Consider the following 21,618-nt stretch of genomic DNA (forward strand, 5'->3'; position numbering starts at 1 on the left):
CCTGGTGTGGTGGCAGATGCCTGTAAGCCCAGCTACTCGGGAGGCTGAGGCAGGAGAACTGCTTCAACCTGGGAAGTGGGAATTGCAGTGAGCCAAGATCATGCCACTGCAGTCCAGCCTCGGTGACAGAGTGAGAGTCCGCTCACCCAAAAAGATAAGGAAAGAAATTATTATTAAGTTGGATAAACTGAAAATGGTCTAGGATGGGTGAAGTGGCTCACACCCGTAATCCTAGCACTTTGGGAAGCCGAGGCAGAAGGACTGCTTGAGCCCAGGAGTTCAAGACCAGCCTGGGCAACATAGCAAGATCCTGTCTGTAAAAGAAAAAACAAAAAGGAAATGGTCTAGTGGTTATAAATTTTTTTAATGACCTTACTGGTTAGAGATTCATACTGGGATACTTACAAGTTTCAAGGCATGAAGCCTTGGATTTGCTATGAAAGTCTCCAGACTAAAACAAAAGTGGAGGCACAGATAAATATGACTGATATGACAGATGAATATGAATTGATAACCACTGAAGCTAAGTTATGGGTAAATATTATACTCAATTTCCATGAAAAAAAGTTAGAGTCATCAGAGCCTGATGAGTTCTATCTAATCTTTACAGTACAGAGATGACTCCAATATTATGCAACATTCATAAATCACAGAAAAAGTGAAGCCTCTCTAACAATTATATAAAACCAGCATTTCCAAACACAAATCAATAGAATAAAAAAAAAAAAGAATTACAGAGATAGGTGCTTTTCCATTGATTTTCATCCTTCCTTCTTTTCTAATACTTGCATTCAAGGTTATAAATTTCCTCCACTGACTGCTTAGGTTAAATTCAACAAGGGTTTACATGTAGAATTCTTATTAAAATGCAATTGAAAATATTTCCACTGTGATTTTTTGAACTCAGATTATTTAGAAGCGTATGGCATAATTGCCAATCATTCTGACAAGAAAACAGCATGTTCTGAACTGATAGTTCCAAAAAGTCACATGACTATTCTACGGTGAATAAATCATTTTGATATTGATTTATAGCTTAATTCCACTATAGTTAGAGAAAATATTCTATATGGTTTTAATCCTTTGAAATGTATTTAGATTTGCCTGATGGCCAACCATACGGTGACTTTTTATAAATGTCCTATGTGCATCTGAGGAAAATTATTGAGTGCAGTGTTTTATATTGGTCAAGTTTGTTAATTAGGTATGTCATTCTAACCTTTCAGGGGTTGGGACTACAGTGGGTTAGCTGAATGTTTTTGTAAATAATGTTTTATCAGAACACAGCCACACCCATTTGTTTATACATTCTGTACAGCTACTTTCATTCTATAATTGCAGAACCTAGTAGATGCAGACAAGACCGTTTCGCCGGCAGAGACTAAAATATTTGTCGTCTGTCTGCACCTTTACAGAAAGTTTGCCAGCAATGGTTAATCTATACCCTTTTAGCTTTTTGTCTGCCTGTTCTCTCAGTTACTGAGAGAAGTATGTTAAGAATTTCCCATTATGATTGGGCATTTGCGGTTTCTCCTTGTGTCTAGCATACTCCATTCCTCTATACTTAACACACTAAGTATATGCTCTATTGACTTTTTTTTGAGATGGAGTTTCACTCTTGTTGCCTAGGCTGGAGTGCAATGGCATGATCCCAGCTCACTGCAACTTCTGTCTCCTGGGTTCAAGTGATTCTCCTGTCTCATCCTCCTGAGTAGCTGGGATTACAGACACCCGCTACCACGCCCTGCTAATTTTTGTATTTAGTAGAGATGGGGTTTCATCATGTTGGCCAGACGTCTCGAACTCCTGATCTCAGGTGATCTACCCGCCTCAGCCTCCCAAAGTGCTGGGATTACAGGCGTGAGCTCTCACGCCCGACCCTCAATAGAACTTTTATGCACCAAAAGACATGTAGAAAAACGTTCATATCAACAATTCTCATAACTCCCATAAGCCATAACAATGTCTCTTGATAGGGGAATGGATAATATGGGGTATAATCATCAATGGAATACTACACAGTAATGAAAAAGAAATGAGCTACTGCTATATGCAGCAACTTAGATGATTTTCACAACAAAAATATTAAGCAAAAGAAGCCAGCCACAAAAGAATGTGTACCTTAGGATTTCATTTATATAAAGATGACAACCAAGCACATCTGTGGTGTTTTTAGGATAATAATTACCTTTGGAGAGGAGAGAGAAGGTGAGGGCTTCTGGGATGCTACATTATTCTATTTTTTTAACCTGGTGATTTTCAAGTATAATCACTTGAAAAAAAACTTAAGAGACCAATTTCTCTTATAAATGTATAGGCAAAAAATTTTTTAAATTTTCTACTATGAAAAATTTCAAGCAAAAGAACAGTATACTCAAATTCCACATATTCATCATGTGACTTCAAGAATGATGAACTCACATCTAATTTTGTTTTATCTATACCACCATTCAGTCCCTCTCCAGCAATGGATTATGGATTATTCTGAAGCTAATCCAAGATATCTTTCCATTTTTTTGATGCAAAAATATTAAATAAAATTTTAGCAAATAAAATCCAGTCTCATATTAAAAGAACAAACCATTATTGACAAGTATGGTTTCTTCCCTCAGGAATACATGAAATTGGGAAATAGAGCAACATAAATCAAAGAAAATTTTAAAGAGAAAAAAATAAATGAAAATAATTGTAAAGGTCAAAAGCCCTTAGGAAAGAGAAATAAAAACTTGATAAATCACAGTAATTATTTATTCAGACCATACTACGTACCTAGTACTACACTTTGAACATACTTAAAGAACATTTGCTCACTTAATCTTCATAATGATTCCATGAAAAAGAAACTATGACAGCTTTTTTCCACAAATAAGGAAACTGACTCAGAGATTAACGTACCCAAGTCAGAGGCAGAGGCAGGTACTTCTTACTCCACAGTCCATACACTTGCCACCTGGCTAAAATTATTTGCAGATGACAAAAATGCTCAACTAGAAAAAAGACGTCAATTTATAAGTTATGTGTAATGACATGAGTAGAATGAAGTGACAGAATAAACATATATATTTTTAACTTCTGTTCTTGTCAACTAAGTGAAATTAGGAACAAAAAAGGAAAGGGGGAGGGGTCTTATGCGAAAAAAAAGTCACGATTTACAACAAAAAGTATTAACTATGTAGAAATAAGCATAACCAGAAATGTGCAAGATACGTATGGAAAAACACTACAGATAGTCAAACAAATAAAAATATTGGGTTAATAGAAATCCATCACATGTTCCTGAAAGTGTTGTATCTAGATCTACATCAATTCTACCCAAATTAAAGCAACCACTTGATGAAACTCCAGCAATTTAAAAAACTCTCAAAGAGCATGTAATATGGGAATACGAAGTTGACAAGATATTATTAAAGACGAATAAAATTATACCAATACCTAGACACCTGATCCCAACATTAAACATGAAATACACTAAACCAGAGTTATTTTCTGGAGGAGTATTTAAAATGATGGGGATGTTATTACTTGGGTCGCAATGAACCTGAAAACCAATTTTCTACAGAATATACAGTAGCAGGGAAGCAAGGGGACCAGCAGGCCCCTTTTTAAGTACGCATGTGATAAGCAATGAACACGAACTGCCCAGAGCAGTCTCCAACACTGACACGATTCGCTTCCCCACCACGACGCCCTAGCGCTACTGTGCAACGAAGACCTCCCAAGCGCTGGTTCCAATGCGGAGACCATGGGCTCCCAGACTCTGGGAACCCCAACACGACTGCGAAACGAACTCCGAGCGAGGACTCCCCGAGAGCTCCCCGCAACACCGACCTCACGCGCTAGCGAACAACAGAAAAAAAAAAAAAAGCGCGCTCTCCCTGCCCCTGAAACATTCCCAGAAGCCCACGCAGACCAGACCGATGACCTGTCTCCACTGCTGGAGGCGAGTCAGAGACCCTAAGTCTCTAAACACTCACCTCTGCCCGCCGCCCCGCGAACCCCACACACTGCAGACGCGACACTCGCAAGTTTCGGGGATGGCGGCCGGCGAGGGCCATACGGCGTCTTTCCAGAGACGCGGAATACGGCACCAGCCGTCCCTTTATGACGCAATATGTCTGCGCCCAGGGGACGCTTGCTGGGAGCAGCCATTTTCAACCCTACTGCCGTAGAGCAGGCGGAGTCCCTCTTTTCGCGCCTTAAGACAGGCAGGCTCTGACGATGAACAGCAATTGAAAACGACCCATTTCACCCTTTTTCCAGTCCACGTGAACTGCTAGATCTTGGCTTTGCAACATTAGCCAGGGGCGCTACATAAACTGCTTAGTTTCTCAAAGGCTCAAGCCTGCCCTGATCTGTCTACAGGCTGGGTAGAGATGGTCACAGACATTTAGGCACTTTGATCCTAAGAAGAATGGAAAGAAACCATGTGGGCGCGGCAGTCTTACAGGAATTTCAAGAGGGAGGGACCTGAGCAACAATCGGAGGGGTTATTACTCCTGAGGATGCATCTGGCTGGAGAAAGCAGCCTTTGAGAACTGCCTAAGAAGTATCTACATCTACATCAGATGTAGCCTCAGAGGAAGGAGTCAGTCACAGAATGGATAAAACAACCGCGTGTTAAAGCTTTGGTTATAATTGGTGTGGAGAATGGAGAACACAGTTGATCAGCGGCTGACAAAGTGGGGAACCAACACTAAAACAGGGCTCTCTCACCCTGGAAAAGCCAAAGGCAGAACAAGCCTTTACATCCAGGAAGGTGGGAGCTACTTGAAATCAAAACTCTGAAGGGGAGATGATTCTGTTCAATACTGAGACTCAGCTGATCAATTAACTGATGAATTCTAGCACCAAACCTGCTCCCTATAATTTTATAACCAGCCTCAGAGAACCTTTAAAGGGATTGATCATTCACTCATTTATCCAGCGAATGTTTATAAAATGCCTAATGTGTCAAACACTGTTGTGCGTGCTGGGAATACAACAGTTGGAAATTCAGGCACAAAGACTCTCATTCATGGAGATTACATTCTACTGGCAATTTCAGTGTGTGAGCTAAATTGAGTGGTGCTAACTGTTGACTTGGCTGGTTGACTGAAACTTGGACTCAAAATTTGCCTACACTAAATGAAGTTTAAATGCCAGAAATTTCCTCATATATTATAAAGTACCCAAAGATAAATGGAGTTAGGAATGCTAGAATGAATTTATCATGTAAAATCAAGATTACCCATACCTCAAATATGTATTCCAGTAGCATCTAGAAGACAATCTCTTCACTGACACTGATCTGGTCACAGGAAATAGAGATATACTACTGTAAGATTATTTTATTATACAGTAAGTGATATAATGTCCTTGAAGTTAGAATGATAAGTTCATGATTTTCTTTCAGTCAGTTCAGGCTACTAGAAAAAAATATACCATAGACTGACTGACTGCCTTAACAAACATTCATTTCTCACATTCCAGAGGCTGAGGAGTCTCTAGAACTGGACTCTAAAACACAATCAAGGTGTTGGCAGGTCTAGTGTCCAGTGAGAGTCCATTTCCTGGTTTATGCATGGTCATCTCATTCTGTCTTCACATGGCAAAGAGCAGAGAAAGAGAAAACAAACTCTCTTCTGTGTTGTCTCATAAGACACATAATCTCATCATGAGGGTTCCACTTTCAAGATGTAATTACCTTCCAAAGGTCACACTTCCTAATGCCATCCCTTAGGGATTAGGACTTCAACATGTAAATTTGGAGAGGACATAAATATGCAATCCCTCACAATGATGTATGCTATAAAATCTCAAGGAATCAAATGACAAGGATTTACAGTTAATAAGCCAACAAAGGAGACAATATGTAATATAAACACACTCAGCTACTCTAAGGGAAAGCAGAAAAAGAAGAAAAGGAGAACAAAGAAGACATAGAATAAACAACAAATAGTAAGTTAGTAATTTAAATCTAAACACATCAATACATTAAACGTAAATGATCTAAATACCCCAGTAAAAAGACAGAGATTGTTAACTGGATAAAAAAGGAAGGCCCAACTGTATGTTGCCCACTAAACACCCACTTTAAATATGAAAGCATAAATAGGTTAAAAGTAAAACCATGATAAATAAAGATATGAAAGATATAAAAGGGAAAAACCCATGTCAAATTATTAGAGGTTAAAAATTACAATTTCTGAGAGAAAACATACTTTGGATGGGATTAATGACAGATTAAACACTGTGGAAAAAAGATTAGTGAACTGAAAGACATAGCTATGAGAACTATAAAAAATGAAATAATGAAGGGTAAAATAATAAAAAGCATGAACATCATTTTCATGTACATATGTGTATACACAAAAAGATTTGTGAACAAGGCAAGAGATACAATCTAAACTACAAAGAGAACAAAAGCTAACCCCTACCTTGGCCCCCGGAGTAAGAGATATCATTCTGAGGAACACCAAGTGGAAGCCTCTAAAACTGCCCCCCTCCCCAGCCAAACTCTATGATCAAGATAGTAAATGAAAAACAATATTGTGGGAGGGGTAGTGAGGTTTATAAGATATAAAAAAGTAAAATATATTTCATATCTTGTAAACCCCACTATACATATTAGTGCAGGGAGCCAAAGGCCCATGGGACATGACAAACTCAGCATTCCGCTGGAGGCTATATGATCAAACAGCAAACTGTTTATCATGAATGCAGGATGTGGGCAAACTCACACTGCCCTGCCACCATTGCCACAGTTACCATATTAACAGGGCTTTTCCCCTGCACATGTTCACTAGGACTTAAGCTGTGACTTGCTGTGGAAGGATTGTCCACCTTCACTGAATCCCCCTGTTTCTCCCTTGAGTGTATTCTCTTATGTTTAACAAGGCAAGACATATAGAAGTAAGCTTTCTCACACTCATCACAGCCATAGGGTCTCTCTCCCGTGTGAGTTCTGTGATGTACAATGAGCATTGTCTTTGTAAGGAAGGCTTTCCCACAGTCACTGCATTTATAGGGTTTCTCTCCTGAGTGAATTTTCTGATGTCTAATGAGTCCTGACTTCTGTGAACAGGGTTGCCCACATTCAGGACATACAAAGGGAGTCTTTCCTGTATGATATCTCTGATGTGCTACAAGGCAAGACTTCTGGCTGAAGGCCTTGCCACAGTCAATGCATCCATAAGGTTTCTCTCCAGTGTGAGTTCGTTGATGTATGTTGAGATTGCCCTTCTGAATGAAGCCTTTTCCACATTCACTGCATGTATGAGGCTTCTCTCCTGTATGAGTTCGCTGATGTACAACGAGTAGTGATTTTCTGGAGAAAGCTCTCCCACATTCGCTGCATTGATGGGGCTTAATTCCCGTGTGAATCCTTTGATGTTCAGTAAGCTCAGATTTCCTGGGGAAGGCTTTCCCACATTCACTGCACCCGTATGGTTTCTCTCCTTTGTGAGCTCTCTCGTGTTCAGTGAGCCTGTACCTCTTGTAGAAGGCTTTCCCACACAAGCTACACCCGTGGGGTTTCTCTCCTTTGTGAGTTCTCTCGTGTTCAGTGAGCCTGTACTTCTTGTAGAAGGCTTTCCCACACAAGCTACACACGTGGGGTTTCTTTCCTGTATGAATTCTCTTATGCTCAGTGAGCTGAGACTTCTTGAGGAAAGCTTTCCCACAGTCAGTGCATTCATGGGCTTTCTCTATGTTGTGTGTTTGCTGATGTTTAAGGAATTGTGACTTGGTGCTGATGGGTTTTCTACTTTCAGGGAATTCAATTTCCATAGGCATTTGTTCATGATTATCATGGAGAAAAGCTCCATCTCCATTAAACTCAGCAGGCTCCTTTCTGCTGTATCTTCTGCTCTGGTTGGTTAAACCTAAATATGATTTCAAAGTTCTTCTGTGTTCATAGCGTTGTCCCGTCCTCTTCAGTATTTTTTGGTTTTGCAAGGGCTGCTGCAGATGATCATCAGCTTTCTCAATTTCTAAGAGAGAGAACAATAAATCCTTCCATGATCATCACACGGAATAAAACTGCTTCAAAGATGCCTTGGGGTTGGCTGGCTTTTTACCGGAACCCCTATAATACCAACATGGAAGGAATTCCAAGTATAAATGTTCCCTATCTGTTAAAAAAACTTTTAAGAATTGTAGTTAAATACATATAAGATAAAATTTGCCAGCTGGGTGCGGTGGCTTATGCCTGTAATCCCAGCACTTTGAGAGGCCAAGGCGGGTGGATCACGAAGTCAAGAGATCAAGACCATCCTGGCCAACATGGTGAAACCCCGTCTCTACTAAAAATACAAAAAAATTGGCTGGGCGTGGTGGCACGTGCCTGTAGTCCCAGCTACTCGGGAGGTTGAGGCAGGAAAATCGCTTGAACCTGGGAGACAGAGGTTGTAGCAAGCCAAGATCGCTCCACTGCACTCCAGCCTGCCAACAGAGCGAGACTCCATCTCAAAAAAAAGAAAAAATTTGCCAGCCAGACACAGTGGCTCATGCCTGTAATCCCAGCACTTTGAGAGGCTGAGGTGGGAAGATCGCTTGAGCCCAGGAGCTTGAGACCAGCCTGGGCTACAATAGGGAGACTCTGTCTCTACAAAAACTTTTTTTTTAATTTAAAAAAGAATAATCCTGAGTAGGGAAACAGCAGACATAAGTAGTAGAATAAATATCCCAGAAAGGCAAGTTAGAATGTTGGATACACAGCCTTTGACTTCATCCTAATCCTATTAGACTGTTGGGTGCTAAAATATGCCCTTCTCCATTCTGTAGACCATCATCACGCTAACTTTCCTAGAGCACCAATCTCATATTTCCAGGAAAACTGCAGTCAATACTCTAACCTTTGTTAAAACAGAGATCACAAGACTGATGGAACAGACTCTTTGTAGCAATAAGATACCAAACTATAAACTAGGTCTAAGGACATACAGGTAAGGGTTAAGTCACACACCCCCTACATTTAAAGAATAAACTATGTTCTAACTGCCACGAGTGTTTTTTGTTTTGTTTTGTTTTGTTTCTTTTTCTGTAGCAGCTAAACAAACACTGGCCTTGGGACAAGCAATATTGAAACAATTGCAGCTCCTGGACCACCAGATGCTGACTAACTGATGCCCCTCACCCCCAACAGCATTCCACAGGCCATAACTGCAGCTATGATTGGACAGGAGACTGATCTCAATATCTTTCTCCTGATAAACACCAGCTGTTTTGGTCAGCTGCCGGAGTCTGTGCAGACTTTTCTTATATCCTGTAAAAGACCTGCTAGCATACAGTCAGATTCCACCTCATTTTAATGTTAAAACTCCACTGCAAAATGAAAGTGGATTATATGTTACATATATGTTTGCTCGCTATGCACATGTTTGCTGATTCTCATAAAGATATTCATTAAGACTCCCCATCTCTCACTGAATAGGTATGCAAAGCAAATCCTACAAGGCAAAAAGCCTCCTGCAAGGCAAAAAAAAAAAAAAGAGTTTCCCCTCTTCAGTGATGTGTGTTTTTTCCACTTCCTCAAAGTCACACCACTCAGATCTGCGAATCATCTTTTGTTAGAATATAAAGTTTCTCTTTGCCTCCTCAATTTTTTGGTTAACACCTTGTATCTACCTGGCTATGATATATTCTCATATGTTCCAACAGAAAGAGAAACAGGGTGATCCCTATGGACTTTCAGAACATGCAAGCAGAACACGCGGTCCTCTCCACACAGCTCTGCCACTGCACCAAATATGGAAACTGTCACCTTCTTCATCATGCCCTACTTGCACAGATGTCATATTGGATTTTTTTTCCACTTTGCTGTCCCTAATATACTAATCCCTCACCTTGCCACTAACAGCCTCTACTCTCTGAATTTTGTACTTATGTCTCTGTTGGCATCAGTGAATGGAGCCCTCAAGGACCACCTCCCTACTTCTGAATCAAGACTTGAGGCAGCTTTACTTTTAGTTTTTCTTAGAACATCAGCTATACAGTATGATTGCTACAATACTGCCACCAGGTGAAAGGTAAGCTCTACCTAGAGCTAGAAAAATACAAAACTTTACCTCCACCACTACCCTGAATTACTGGCACAGAAAATTCACAGCAGGAGCTGAACAATAAAAGTTTTACCATTACCATGACGCATCCACTTTAAGTTCCCACTTCACCATTTCCCAGCAAATATCTTCTAACTGTGGCCTCCATGTGACCAGTTTCAAGCTAATCTTTTTTTTTTTTCTTTTTTTTTTGAGATGGAGTCTTGCTCTGTCACCCAGGCTGGAGTACAGTGGCACGATCTCGGCTCACTTCAACCTCCGTCTCCCAGGTTCAAGCAATTCTCCTGCCTCAGTCTCCCAAGCAGCTGGGATGACAGGCACGTGCCACCACGCCTGGCTAATTTTTTGTATTTTATGTAGAGACAGGGTTTCACCACGTTGGCCAGACTGGTCTCAAACTCCTGACCTCAGGTGATCTGCCCACCTCGGCCTCCCAAAATGCTGGGATTACAGGCATGAGACACCGCACCCGGCCTTCAGGCTAATCTTCTGACAGTCCCCACATGGCCTTGCATTTCCAGTTCTACAACTTCTTGTCATATGTCTTCATCTTAATTCAATACCTAGCTATGTCTCTTGCATAAGATATTTTATCAGTCTGTCATTCTCCATCTAGTCTAGACCACTGTAGGTTACATTTCTTCTAAAGTCCTACAGTTCTTTCTGTATTTACTATTCACTTTAACTTTGTATAGCCCTGAATTGTAACAAAAACATTTCACACGTTCAAAAGTTTAATTTGTAAATATTACATAAAAATTTGCCCTATTTTTGCTAACAAAATCTTTGCTCAAGAAAGACATTTCTGTTTCTCACTAAATTCAGTCTCTTCTACTGTGTATTATGGCTACAGTTCATCAACTCATAAAAACAGCCCCCAAGAGAGCTTCGTGTAAAGACACGCCCAGGCCCCCAACTCAATTCTAACAAAACCAGCCTCACAGAGCAAGAGGCCTTGGTATGGACAGTGTCATGAAAACTCCTTTAATAAAGATCTAGCCTTTAAGAAATGCTTAATAGATGGAAAAGTATGACCTCTCTTCAGCCTGGCTAATCTGTCCTTCGATGAAGAAATGCATGAATGACAAAGATGTATTTCAATCTTACATGAAGAAGAATGAAAACCAGGCCCTTGACTCCAGAGTAGCAAAGGAACCTCAAGCACCACCAAATCACACTGATGTGGTATCTATGGGAGTGGCTTGTGTGTGATTGGGATGCAAAGTAGAATGGGAATTTAGACATGGAAGATATTATTATATTGTAGTGTATCAAAAACCATTTCATGAAAAGAAAATTCAAGGTGAAAAATACATAGTGTCAGAATGTGAAAAACAAACCATAATCACATACCTATGCCTCAGTTTTTTTGTTTTTTTGTTTTTTGTTTCTTTTTGTTTTTTGAAACAGAGTCTCACTCTGTCACCCAGGCTGGAGTGAAATGGCGTGATCTCAGCTCACTGCAACCCCTGCCTCCTGGGTTCAAGTAATTCTCCTGCCTCAGCCTCCTGAGTAGCTGGGACTACAGGCACATGTCACCACGCCCGGCTAATTTTTGTATTTTTAGTAGAGATGGGGTTTCACCATGTTGGCAAAGCTGGTATCAAACTCCTGACTTTGTGATCCGCCCGCCTCAGCCTCCCAAAGTGCTGGGATTACAGGTGTGAGCCACCATGCCCGGCCTCCTATGCCTCAGTTCTTATCTCACTTGATGAATCAGTAACTCTAGACAATGCTTATGGCGCTCTTTCTCCCTCTCTCTCTTATATAAATGTATATATACATATAAATATATAAAGTATATATATAAATGTATACACACACATACACACACATATACACATATACACACACGCATATACATATAAATGCTGTTCTAGCAAATTAATCAAACTTGAGGAGAGGGTCTTGGGAACCCCTACTTTACAGCTGGTTGGTCAGAAGCTGAAGTGACAACCTGGGACTTGCCACTGGCATCTGAAGTGGGACACAGTCTTGGACTGAACCCTTAACCGGTGGGATCTGATGCTGTATCAGGTAGATAGGGTCAGAGCTGATTTGAAATAGACGATACCCAGCTGATGTCTGCTGGAGAATTGCCTGGGGTGTGAGAAAACAACCCCTATATATCCAGTGGCATAAATGCTGTGTTGAGTGACTATGTGACAGAGGAAAAAACAGTTTGTCGTTTTTGCCTCAGAAACACAAAATGATCCTCTGACAAGTGATGAAGAAGACTGGGAAGATGTGAAAATCCAAGCAAGAAGAACTTATGGGAAGCAACTCAACATCTAAGAAGAAATGAATAGGGATCAGTTCCAAGAAGAGATAAAGGGGTATGTATGTTTCTCTGAATTCCTATAAGAAAAAGAGCTCTTGTATCCTAGGGGAGAAGAAGATGTGGCAGCTGTTTCTGTCTCCCTAGACACTTTCACAACTGTCATGCCTTCTCTAAATGACCAGAATGTGACTTCCACTGCCTTCCCCTCTTGCTGGTTCTCTCTCACTTACCTGGGTGGGCTGGACTGTGGATTTCATCTTCTAGTGTCCATAGTGGTTCTCCTTGTTCCAACTTGGTGAGGGCATCAGGTTTGCCGGCTTGATACCCTGTTTGTGGGAAATGGGAGAAGACTTAGGCTCACTGAATTGCACCACGTGGCTCTGATGATAGGAGAAAGGTTACATGTTAGGGATTGCATAATTTGCATGTTAGCAAATTAAAGGCTTTTTTTCTAAGATGAAGGAAGATTATGCCTCTTCCTGTGGGACCAGAGACGGGCCTGAGGATCTGCCATGTGGGAGCACAGCAGACATACCAAAGCTTCCAGAAGCTGAGAAAGCAAAGGCCACTGACTGGGCACCCTCTGAGTGACACAGGGCAGCTGTCCTCACCCACTGACACAAGGTTGCTGTAGTTCTCCAACATCACGTCCCGGTACAGGTCCTTCTGAGCAGGGCTCAGGAACTGCCACTCCTCCCAGGTGAAGTCCACAGCCACATCCTCCAGGGTCAGTGATTCCTGTAATAACACAGTCCTGCTTAATATGTTTCTCTTTTATTGACATGGAAGAAATATGAAGTTGTTCGGCCCATTTTCACCACATAAGCTGCACCTGCACAGTTGTCCCTTGGTATACTCAATGGAATGGTTTCAGGATGCCCCACATATACCGAAATTGTGCATACTCATGACCTACAGTTGGCCTGGTGGAATCTGCTTATGTTACTCTGTATAAGTGAGTTTCACAACCTGAGAATACTATATTTTTGATTCAAGTTTGGATATAAGTGGACCCTTGCAGTACAAATTCATGTTCACAAATAAACTGTATTCCTACTTTTTTAAATATACTGTGAAAGAAGCAAAGTCATAGTAAAATATTCTATATTTTATAATAACCATGCAGCCATCCATTAATCCAACAAATCATAAGTTTCTGTAATATGCAGCCATTAAATCCTCTTGCTAACATGAGAACGTCTCCAGTGTTTTTCAGCACCTACTTGCAACCCTACACTATATGCTACAGTCATATAATACGTGCAGAATAATCTAGCATGACCCCCTTCATGTAAACTATACCATGATAGTTAGCAAAACAACAAATAAACTATGCAGTGGCCATAAAAAATAAGCCATCATACATGTAAGCATTGACATGCATAGATACATGTATATGTATACAACGCATGTATACACACACATACACATGCATGCAGACATAGATGTCCTCACAGGTAAATCCCTAGAACAGGAAGACAAGCATTTGTTAGTGACATACTAGGGAATTAGGAAAAAAAGTATACAGAGGGGGAACTTTGTTTTCACACTATGTGTACTATTTAACTTGAGTCTTTCACATTGAAAATCTGTCCATGAGGCCGGGCATGATGTCTCACGCCTGTAAACCCAGCACTTTGGGAGGCAAAGGTGGGCGGATCACCCGAGGTCAGGAGTTTGAGGCCAGCCTGGCCAACATGGCGAAACATGGTCTCTACTAAAAATACAAAAATTAGGTGGGCATGGTGGCACCTAGATGAAGCATGAGAATCGCTTGAACCCAGGATGCAGAGGTTGCAGTGAGCGAAGATCACGCCACTGCACTCCAGCCTGGGCAACAAAGTAAGACTGTCTCAAAAAAAAAAAAAAAAAAACTATGAATCTGTGGTTCTTTCTGACACCAAATACACAGTGTCTTTTCCAGCAACACTTTCTCTGATGCCAGCTGGGTATCCTAGAGTTCGATGCTATGCTAACACTAACTGCTGAGGGTTATCATCAGACTCTGCAGGTTTCAGGGCTCGGTCCCACAAGACTGCCCTCACATCATGTGCCACTCTGGGGTCCCCACGTTATCACACTTCTGTCCAACTTGACCACAACTGGAGGTTGCCACAACCTCCCTGCTCAGGTTCGATAATTTGCTAGAATGACTCACAGAACTCAGGAAAATGTCACACAATTACAGTTTATTATATAGGATACAAATGACAGCCAGGTAAAGAGGTACAGAAGTCAAGGTCCAAAGGGTGCCAAGCACAGGAGCCTCTGATCCCATGGAATTGCAGTGCACCCTTCCCCCACCCCCTACTTCCACATGTGATCTCCAAACCCCATGGGGGTTTTTATGGAGCTTCTACGACGTGGGCATGATTAAATCATCAACCATGGCTGGGTGCGGTGGCTCACACCTGTAATCCCAACACTTTGGGAGGCCGAGGTGGGCAGATCATGAGGTCAAGAGATCGAGACCATCCTGGCCAAGATATTGAAACCCTGTCTCTACTAAAAAAAAAAAAAAAATTAGCTGGGTGTGGTGGTTTGTACCTGTGGTCCCAGCTACTCAGGAGGCTGAGGCAGGAGAATTGCTTGAACCCAGGAGGTGGAGGATGCAGTGAGCCGAGATTGCACCACTGCACTCCAGCCTGGCGACAGAGCAAGACTCCGTCTCATTAAAAAATAAAAAATAAAAGAAATAAATCATCAACCATTGGTCACAGAATCTGGAGGTTGGGGGTGGGACTGAAAGTCCCAACTCTGTAATCAAGGCTTGGTCTTTCTGGCAACCAGCCCCATCCTGAGGTTGTCTAGGAGCCCATTCTGAGCCACCTCATTACCATAAACTCAGGTGTGGTTGAAAGGCGCTGGTTATAAAGAACAAAATACACTCCTATCACTCAGGAAATTCCAAAGGTTTTAGGAGCTCTGTGCCAAGAACCAGAGACAGAGACCAAATATATATACATGTAAAACCATAATGAGTCATTTGCATAATTTTTTAAGTTAAGGCATTAAAAGAGGTGAGAGGTTAATAACTGGATTTGAACACAGGGAAGGGCTCTGTATTTTCTGAGACAACATGACATTCTAAAGCAAACCCTGTGAATCTCAACAACCCAAGCCATTGCCAAAGAGAACTTTCAACTCCCTTTGGTCAAATCTGTACTTAAACGCCAGTTTAGTGACCTGTTCATGGAGCTCCTTTGAAAGCAAACCTTGCATTTTTTAGGCAATTAGGTTTACTCACAGATAAACACAGACTGCAACAAGGTTGGTATATAGGCCGCAGTGCTGTGAGCTCTGGAAAAACTGTGTTCATTAAACCCTTCTTGGTATAGTCCCATAGAGGACTCAGAATAATCATGTAGAAACAGTCACACAAAACTTGCTTGTGTATCTTTTGGAAAAATGCTGTTAAGGACAAAAAGTCTATCTTGTCACCTCTAGCAAAAAGCATCAAACTAATTTCCCAAGATTTAAGTGCCATGAAATACTGACATCCCCTGAGGAACGGACCCGCATTCTCCTCAGAATCAGTGCACATCATGTAACTTACCATGATTCTCTGGGTGTGATGGTGGCCAAAGATTTTGGACACAAGCTGACACTTAATGTAGCCAACAGGGTCTGGCAGAGTCACACATTATATTCCAACACTGGTCACATGTGAACTATGTGAACAAAGTATTCGTGATCCCACTTTGCCCTGGATTAAAGGTACAGTCTAAGTCTGTTTCTCCCCAGAGCTCATTTTTTCCAATTTACACTTTTAATGTAAATGAACTGATTTCTTCAGACTTCCACAAATCCATCAGGGAATCGAGTTAAGAATAAAACAATCCAAAAGTTACCTGGGCCTTTGTCATTTTCTTCTGTTTCAGGAAATACCCAAGAACTGGGATGCTTCGTCTTTGGTTTCTTCTGGATCCTCCCTAAATTTTGGCTAAGAAATCTGAGTCTCCATTTAAGAGTGTTCCCAGAAATGATGACATCCACATCCAGGAACCTCCTCCTTCCTTCACTTGAACTCTCTTGCTTCTGGGGAGCCAGGACCTATGCAGTAAAAATCAAGTTCATTTGGTGACACATTCCCTCCGGGCCCAGATGCTGTCTCTGCTGCTGTAAACTCTCCTGCAGTCAAGGCCAAGCAATATATCTAAGCATCCCTTTGTCAGGTGTCCCCAAGTCTTTACATCCCAGGGCAATAAAATAACACTCTGAATGTGGGGAGTCATATGAGAGTGGGTTTAACCAGGAGCCGGCATATCTGGCCACTTTCCAATGCTTCAAAGGAGTGTCTTTCTCCTTAAGCACAGTGTTTATAAATAAGAGAGCAGGTCACGCTCTGGTCATGAGAACGTGATGGTAATAAGGAGGCTTTCCTCCTCAGAGGCCTCCTGTGACTTTCCAAAACTTATTGTCCCATATTTTTATGGCCAGTTTATGCCAGCACCCCATAGGCCTTTTTCCCAACAATCGTGAGACACACAGAGAAGAAACACACAGGTAAAAGAGAAGGCCATGTGAAGATGGAGGCAGAGACTGGAGTGATGCTGCCACAAGCCAAGGACACCTGAGAGTCTGTTAGAAAAGGGGAGACAGGTGAATGAATGTGGGCAGCTGTGCCGGAGCCCCTCAAGACCACTCCCAGATGCAGTGATTCACTAGGTGAACTCACAACACTCAGTCTATAATCATATTCATGGCAACCACTTATTACTGTGAAAACATACACAGCAAAACCAGCAAAGGTAAAAGGTACATGTGGCAAAGTCTGGAGGAAACCAGACATAAGTTTCAAGTTCAGTCTCTTTGGAGTCACACAGGATACACTTAATTCTCCGAGCCACAAGTCATGACAACACACGTGAAATGCTATAGACCAAGGAAGTTTATCAGAGAGAGATTGTGTGCCATGGTTTTTATTGGGGGCTGATCATGAAGGTGCTCACTGCCTAACATTCACCAAAACTCCAGAATCCTAGAGGAAAGCAGGTGTTCAGGATAAATCACATTGTTTGAAAAAAACAGCTTAGGCACAGTGAGCCACTCTTATTAGGAAATAGTGGGACTGCCTCCAAAAATCTAAGCTCCCAAATGCCAGCTGCTATGGTTTGAATGTTTGTGTCCTCCAAAATTCATGTTGAAACTTAATCTCCAATGCAATGGTATCAAGAGGTGGGCTTTTAGGAAGTGATTAGGTCATAAGGGCTCCTCCCTTGTGAGTGGCATTAAGGCCCTTATAAAAGAGGCTTTGGCCAGGCACAGTGGCTCATGCATGTGAGCCAGCACTTTGGGAGGCTGAGGTGGGAGGATCGCTTGAGGCCAGGAGTTTGAGGCTGCAGTGAGTTGTGATTGCACCACTGCACTCTAGCCTGGGCAACAGAGCAAGACCCTGTCTCTTAAAAATAAAAAAAATAAAAAAAATAAAGGCCAAGCGTGTTGGCTCACACCTGTAATCCCAGTACTTTGGGAGGCCAAGGTGGGCAGATCACTTGAGCTCAGGACTTGGCAACATGGTGAAACCCCATCTCTATAAAACGTACAAAAATTATTCAAGCATGGTGGCACATGCCTGTATTCCCAGCTACTCAGATGGCTGTGGCAGGAGGACTGCTTGAGCCTGGGAGGTTGAGAGGTTGAGACTGCAGTGAGCTAGGATGGTGCCACTGCACTGCAGGCTGGGTGACAAAGTGAGACTCTGTATCAAAAAAAAAAAAAAAAAACCTAAAGAAAGAAGAAATAATAATAAAAATAAAAGAGGCTTCACACACAGATCGGCCCTTTTTGCTCTTCTGCCTTCTGCCATGTGAGGGCACCGCATTCTTCACCTCCAGAGAAATAGCGACAAAACACCATATTGAAAGCAGAAATCAGGCCCTCACCAGACACCAAACCTGCTGGTGCTTCGATCTTAGACTTCTCAGTCTCCAGAACTATAACAAATAAATTTCTGTTGTTTATAAATTATCCAGTCTCAGCTATCTTGTTATAGCAGCACCAACAAGGCTAAGACAGCATCCTATAATTTAATTCAGTCTGAGACTGTGTATCTAGACATAGTGTCAGACACCACAGATTAAGGGCTCAGTTCAAGCCTGCCCCCAACTTCAGACGCAAGTTGCAAGCAGCAGGTTGTCACCTGTACCTCTGATGGACCAGCTATAAATCAGGATTCACACGGCCTCCTCCTCAGGTTCGATTAATTTGCTGGATGGCTCACAGAACTCAGGAAAGCACTTAACATTTACTGGTTTATTTCAACTCTTTTCCTGTCTAGAAAAACGAAGTGCAGCTCGCTGCCAGCGCTTATTTCATTTTACATAAACATGCTCTTTGAGGCTGCAGTAAATCTGATTTTCAATGTGAAAATAAAATATAAAAGCTGTTCTAGGAGTTATTTCTAAACAGAACTAACATCAGAATCATCTGAATCATCAGAATTCTCTATTTGGAATCATCAGAATTCTCGATTTGGAATCATCAGAATTCTCGATTTGGTAAAATCGGATCCATCCAGTGAGTCTTCAGCCAAGAACTGTTTGAGAATGATGTTAACATCACATGTAGGAATGCTACGTTTTCTAGGATTTGACATTTTCAGTGATCGAGAACTACTACATTTTGTAAATGGAAATACCACTACTAAAAACAGAATGCTATAAATAGAATGATGTCTTTTGTTTCCCAAGTTGACCTACTAGAGCGATGTGAAAATAATAAAAGTGAGATCGTTCATGGCAAAGTTATCTCGGGGTAAATGCTCCAGCTGCAAGCACCAAAGGTGAGTATTCTCAGGGCAAATGGGAAAAGGAATAAAGGATATTACAAAGGATACAGATGAAGAGCCAGATGGAAGGGATAGCACAGAGCAAGGTTTGTAGCAAGGGGCGTGGGACTTCCATGCCCTCCAAGGAAGCTTATTAGAGACTCAGTTCACCACCCCTCAGGCACCTCCACATGCTCAAGAATCTGTAAGTTCCCCAGAAGTTCACCAGTCCTTTTGAGTTTTTACGCTGGTTTCATTATGTGGGCATACTTGATTAAAACACTAACCACTGGTGATCAACTCAACCTTCAACTTCCCTGTCGCCGGGCAGAGCTAAAATTTCCAACCCTCAAATGACATGGTTAGTTGCCCTGGCAACCAGCCTCCCCCATCCTAAGGCCAGCCAGAGGCCCCCAGTCACCAGCCATCTCAATGCCACACAAAAAGGCACTGTTTACTGAAGAGGTTCCAAGGCTTTTGGGAGACATGTGCCAGGAAACAGGACAAAGATCAATTATACATTTCTTATAAATCATAACAATCATAGCTAGGCGCGATGGCTCATGCCTATAATCCCAGCACTTTGGAAGGCCGAGGCGGGCAGATCACCTGAGGTCAGGAGTTCAAGACCAGCCTGGCCAACATGGTGAAAGCCTGTCTCTACTAAAAATACAAAAATTAGCCGGGCGTGGTGGCGGGCGCCTGTAATCCCAGCCACTCGGGAGGCTGAGGCAGGACAGTCGCTAGAACCCAGGAGGCGGAGGTTGCAGTGAGCTGAGACCGCACCACTGCACTCCAGACTGGACAACAGAGCTAGATTCCGTCTGGGGGATGGGAGGAAACTTTGATCCCCAAATGCTCAAGGAGACTGATGCTTAAGCAAACTAAATATTGCCTGAGAACGACTCCATACGTCTATATTTGAGTCCTTGTGGATAAACTGCAACCTAGCTTAACAGACAAAATTGAAAACCGAACTTAATCGTATGCACCTGTAACAATAGCTGAGTGGTGGCCAATCCCAGCGGCCATACTCATAGAATGCTGAATGTTGCAACTGCGTTCAAATAAGGCAAACGCCGAATGGTAACCAATCTCACTGTTTCTGGACCTCGCTTCCGATTCCTGTATGTCACTTTACCTTTTTTGTCTATAAATTTGTTCTGACCACGAGGCACCCCTGGAGTCTCTGTTAATCTGCTGTGATTCTGGGGGCTGCCCAATTCGCGAATCGTTCATTGCTCGATGAAACTCCTGTAAATTTAATTCGGCTTCAATTTTTCTTTTATCACTGACTTGAGTAATAATAAAACTCCGGTCTCCCCGCACAGCCGGCTCTGCATGAATTGCTCTTTCTCCATTGCAATTTCCCTGTCTTAACAAGTCGGCTCTGTCTAGGCAGTCGGCAAGGGTGGGCGGTTATAGTTTCACAACTCAACCCCAGCCAGGGGCCTGGGCTTGTAAAATACCAGATTTTACAAGCCTCTGAGCCCCACATGCCTGGGCCTCCCCGAAACACTTAACACACATCCCCGATTCACCCCAAAACCTACACCACACACCCTCGTACGCTGCCCAGCACCCCGGCTTCATCACCGACTTTAAACTGCAGCGTTTGGAGTGATAATAATGGCGTCGGTGATAAAGCCGGCGTGCTGGGCAGCGTCCCCCTAGAGTTCTCCATCCAGTGATCCAGAGGCCTACTAACAGAGTGACCCTCAGAGACCCCAAACTCTGACGCCGAGTCTCAGTCGCTGAACTCGACAGACGTTTAACGCCCGACCACAAGAACTCTCCCACGCCGGACCGCAAAGGCACCCCAACCCGAAGGCTCCACCGCCCAGGCCGCCAGCTCTCCCCACAGGCTCCTCAGAAGCTCCTTTAACCTACTCCACGGAGAGACCCAAACACTCACCTGATTTTCTTCTGGCTACACCTAAATTCCCTGAATGCTTCCTTTCCTGGCCCTTAAACCCCGGCACTGGCACCGGCCTATGGCGGCGGACGAGGGCGCGAGTCAATTCTGCCGCGCTAGGACGATGGGACATGGGCTTCTCTTCGAGGAGGTAACATGTCCGCGCCCTGAGCCACGGCTCTCTGGGCGCGGCCATCTTGGTAGATCTGCCGTACAGAAGGGAAACAGTTGTTCTTGTGTCATTAAACCGGGATGACTCTCCTGAAAGCAAAAATCTGAGGCACAGGAGCATTTTCTAGAGTTTATCTGAACAAACAGCAATTCATGAATTAGGAAGCATCAAACCAAAAGAAGTCTCGCGCTTCTATGCTTAAAGCATTAGACACAAGTATTCACAGGGTGAGTGAAGGAGTAAAACAAAGAAATTATTTGATTAGTTACAATTATAAAAATGCATTTTTTTAAATTTGCCTTGGAAAGTCCCTAATGACATAATAGCATGTGAGTTGCCTACTTTTGATCGGTTGAGATTGAGTTTTGTCCTTCCCTAACACAAGCATTTACCAGAAATGACTCAAGTGAATTGTTGCTTATGTTTGCAGGTTAAGCAAGG

General features: G+C 42.5%; 1 protein-coding gene and 1 long non-coding RNA gene across 3 annotated transcripts; one reads left to right on the forward strand and one right to left on the reverse strand.

Moving 5' to 3' along the window:
- Nucleotides 1–5,228: 5,228 nt before the first annotated feature.
- LOC104003422 (uncharacterized) lies at nucleotides 5,229–16,412 on the forward strand. The gene is made up of 3 exons (XR_001711904.4): nucleotides 5,229–5,316; nucleotides 12,241–12,376; nucleotides 16,203–16,412. It is a non-coding gene; the product is annotated as an uncharacterized LOC104003422 (long non-coding RNA).
- On the reverse strand, nucleotides 5,315–21,118 carry ZNF649 (zinc finger protein 649). 2 transcript variants are annotated; one of them, XM_054672678.2, is made up of 5 exons: nucleotides 21,006–21,118; nucleotides 16,173–16,374; nucleotides 12,933–13,059; nucleotides 12,552–12,647; nucleotides 5,315–7,970 (listed from the first exon to the last, which is right to left on the reverse strand). In XM_054672678.2, the coding sequence occupies exons 2-5, from the start codon at nucleotides 16,185–16,187 to the stop codon at nucleotides 6,691–6,693; spliced, it is 1,518 nt and encodes a 505-aa protein (XP_054528653.1). In that variant the 5' UTR covers nucleotides 16,188–16,374; nucleotides 21,006–21,118; the 3' UTR covers nucleotides 5,315–6,690. The 2 variants fall into 2 exon arrangements, with proteins under 2 accessions (XP_054528653.1, XP_024207408.2); XM_024351640.3 differs by having other exon boundaries at nucleotides 15,878–16,374; nucleotides 21,006–21,115.
- Nucleotides 21,119–21,618: the final 500 nt, after the last annotated feature.

Source organism: Pan troglodytes, chromosome 20 (genome assembly GCF_028858775.2).
Source record: "Pan troglodytes isolate AG18354 chromosome 20, NHGRI_mPanTro3-v2.0_pri, whole genome shotgun sequence".
In the NCBI taxonomy this organism is placed as follows: Eukaryota; Metazoa; Chordata; class Mammalia; order Primates; family Hominidae; genus Pan; species Pan troglodytes.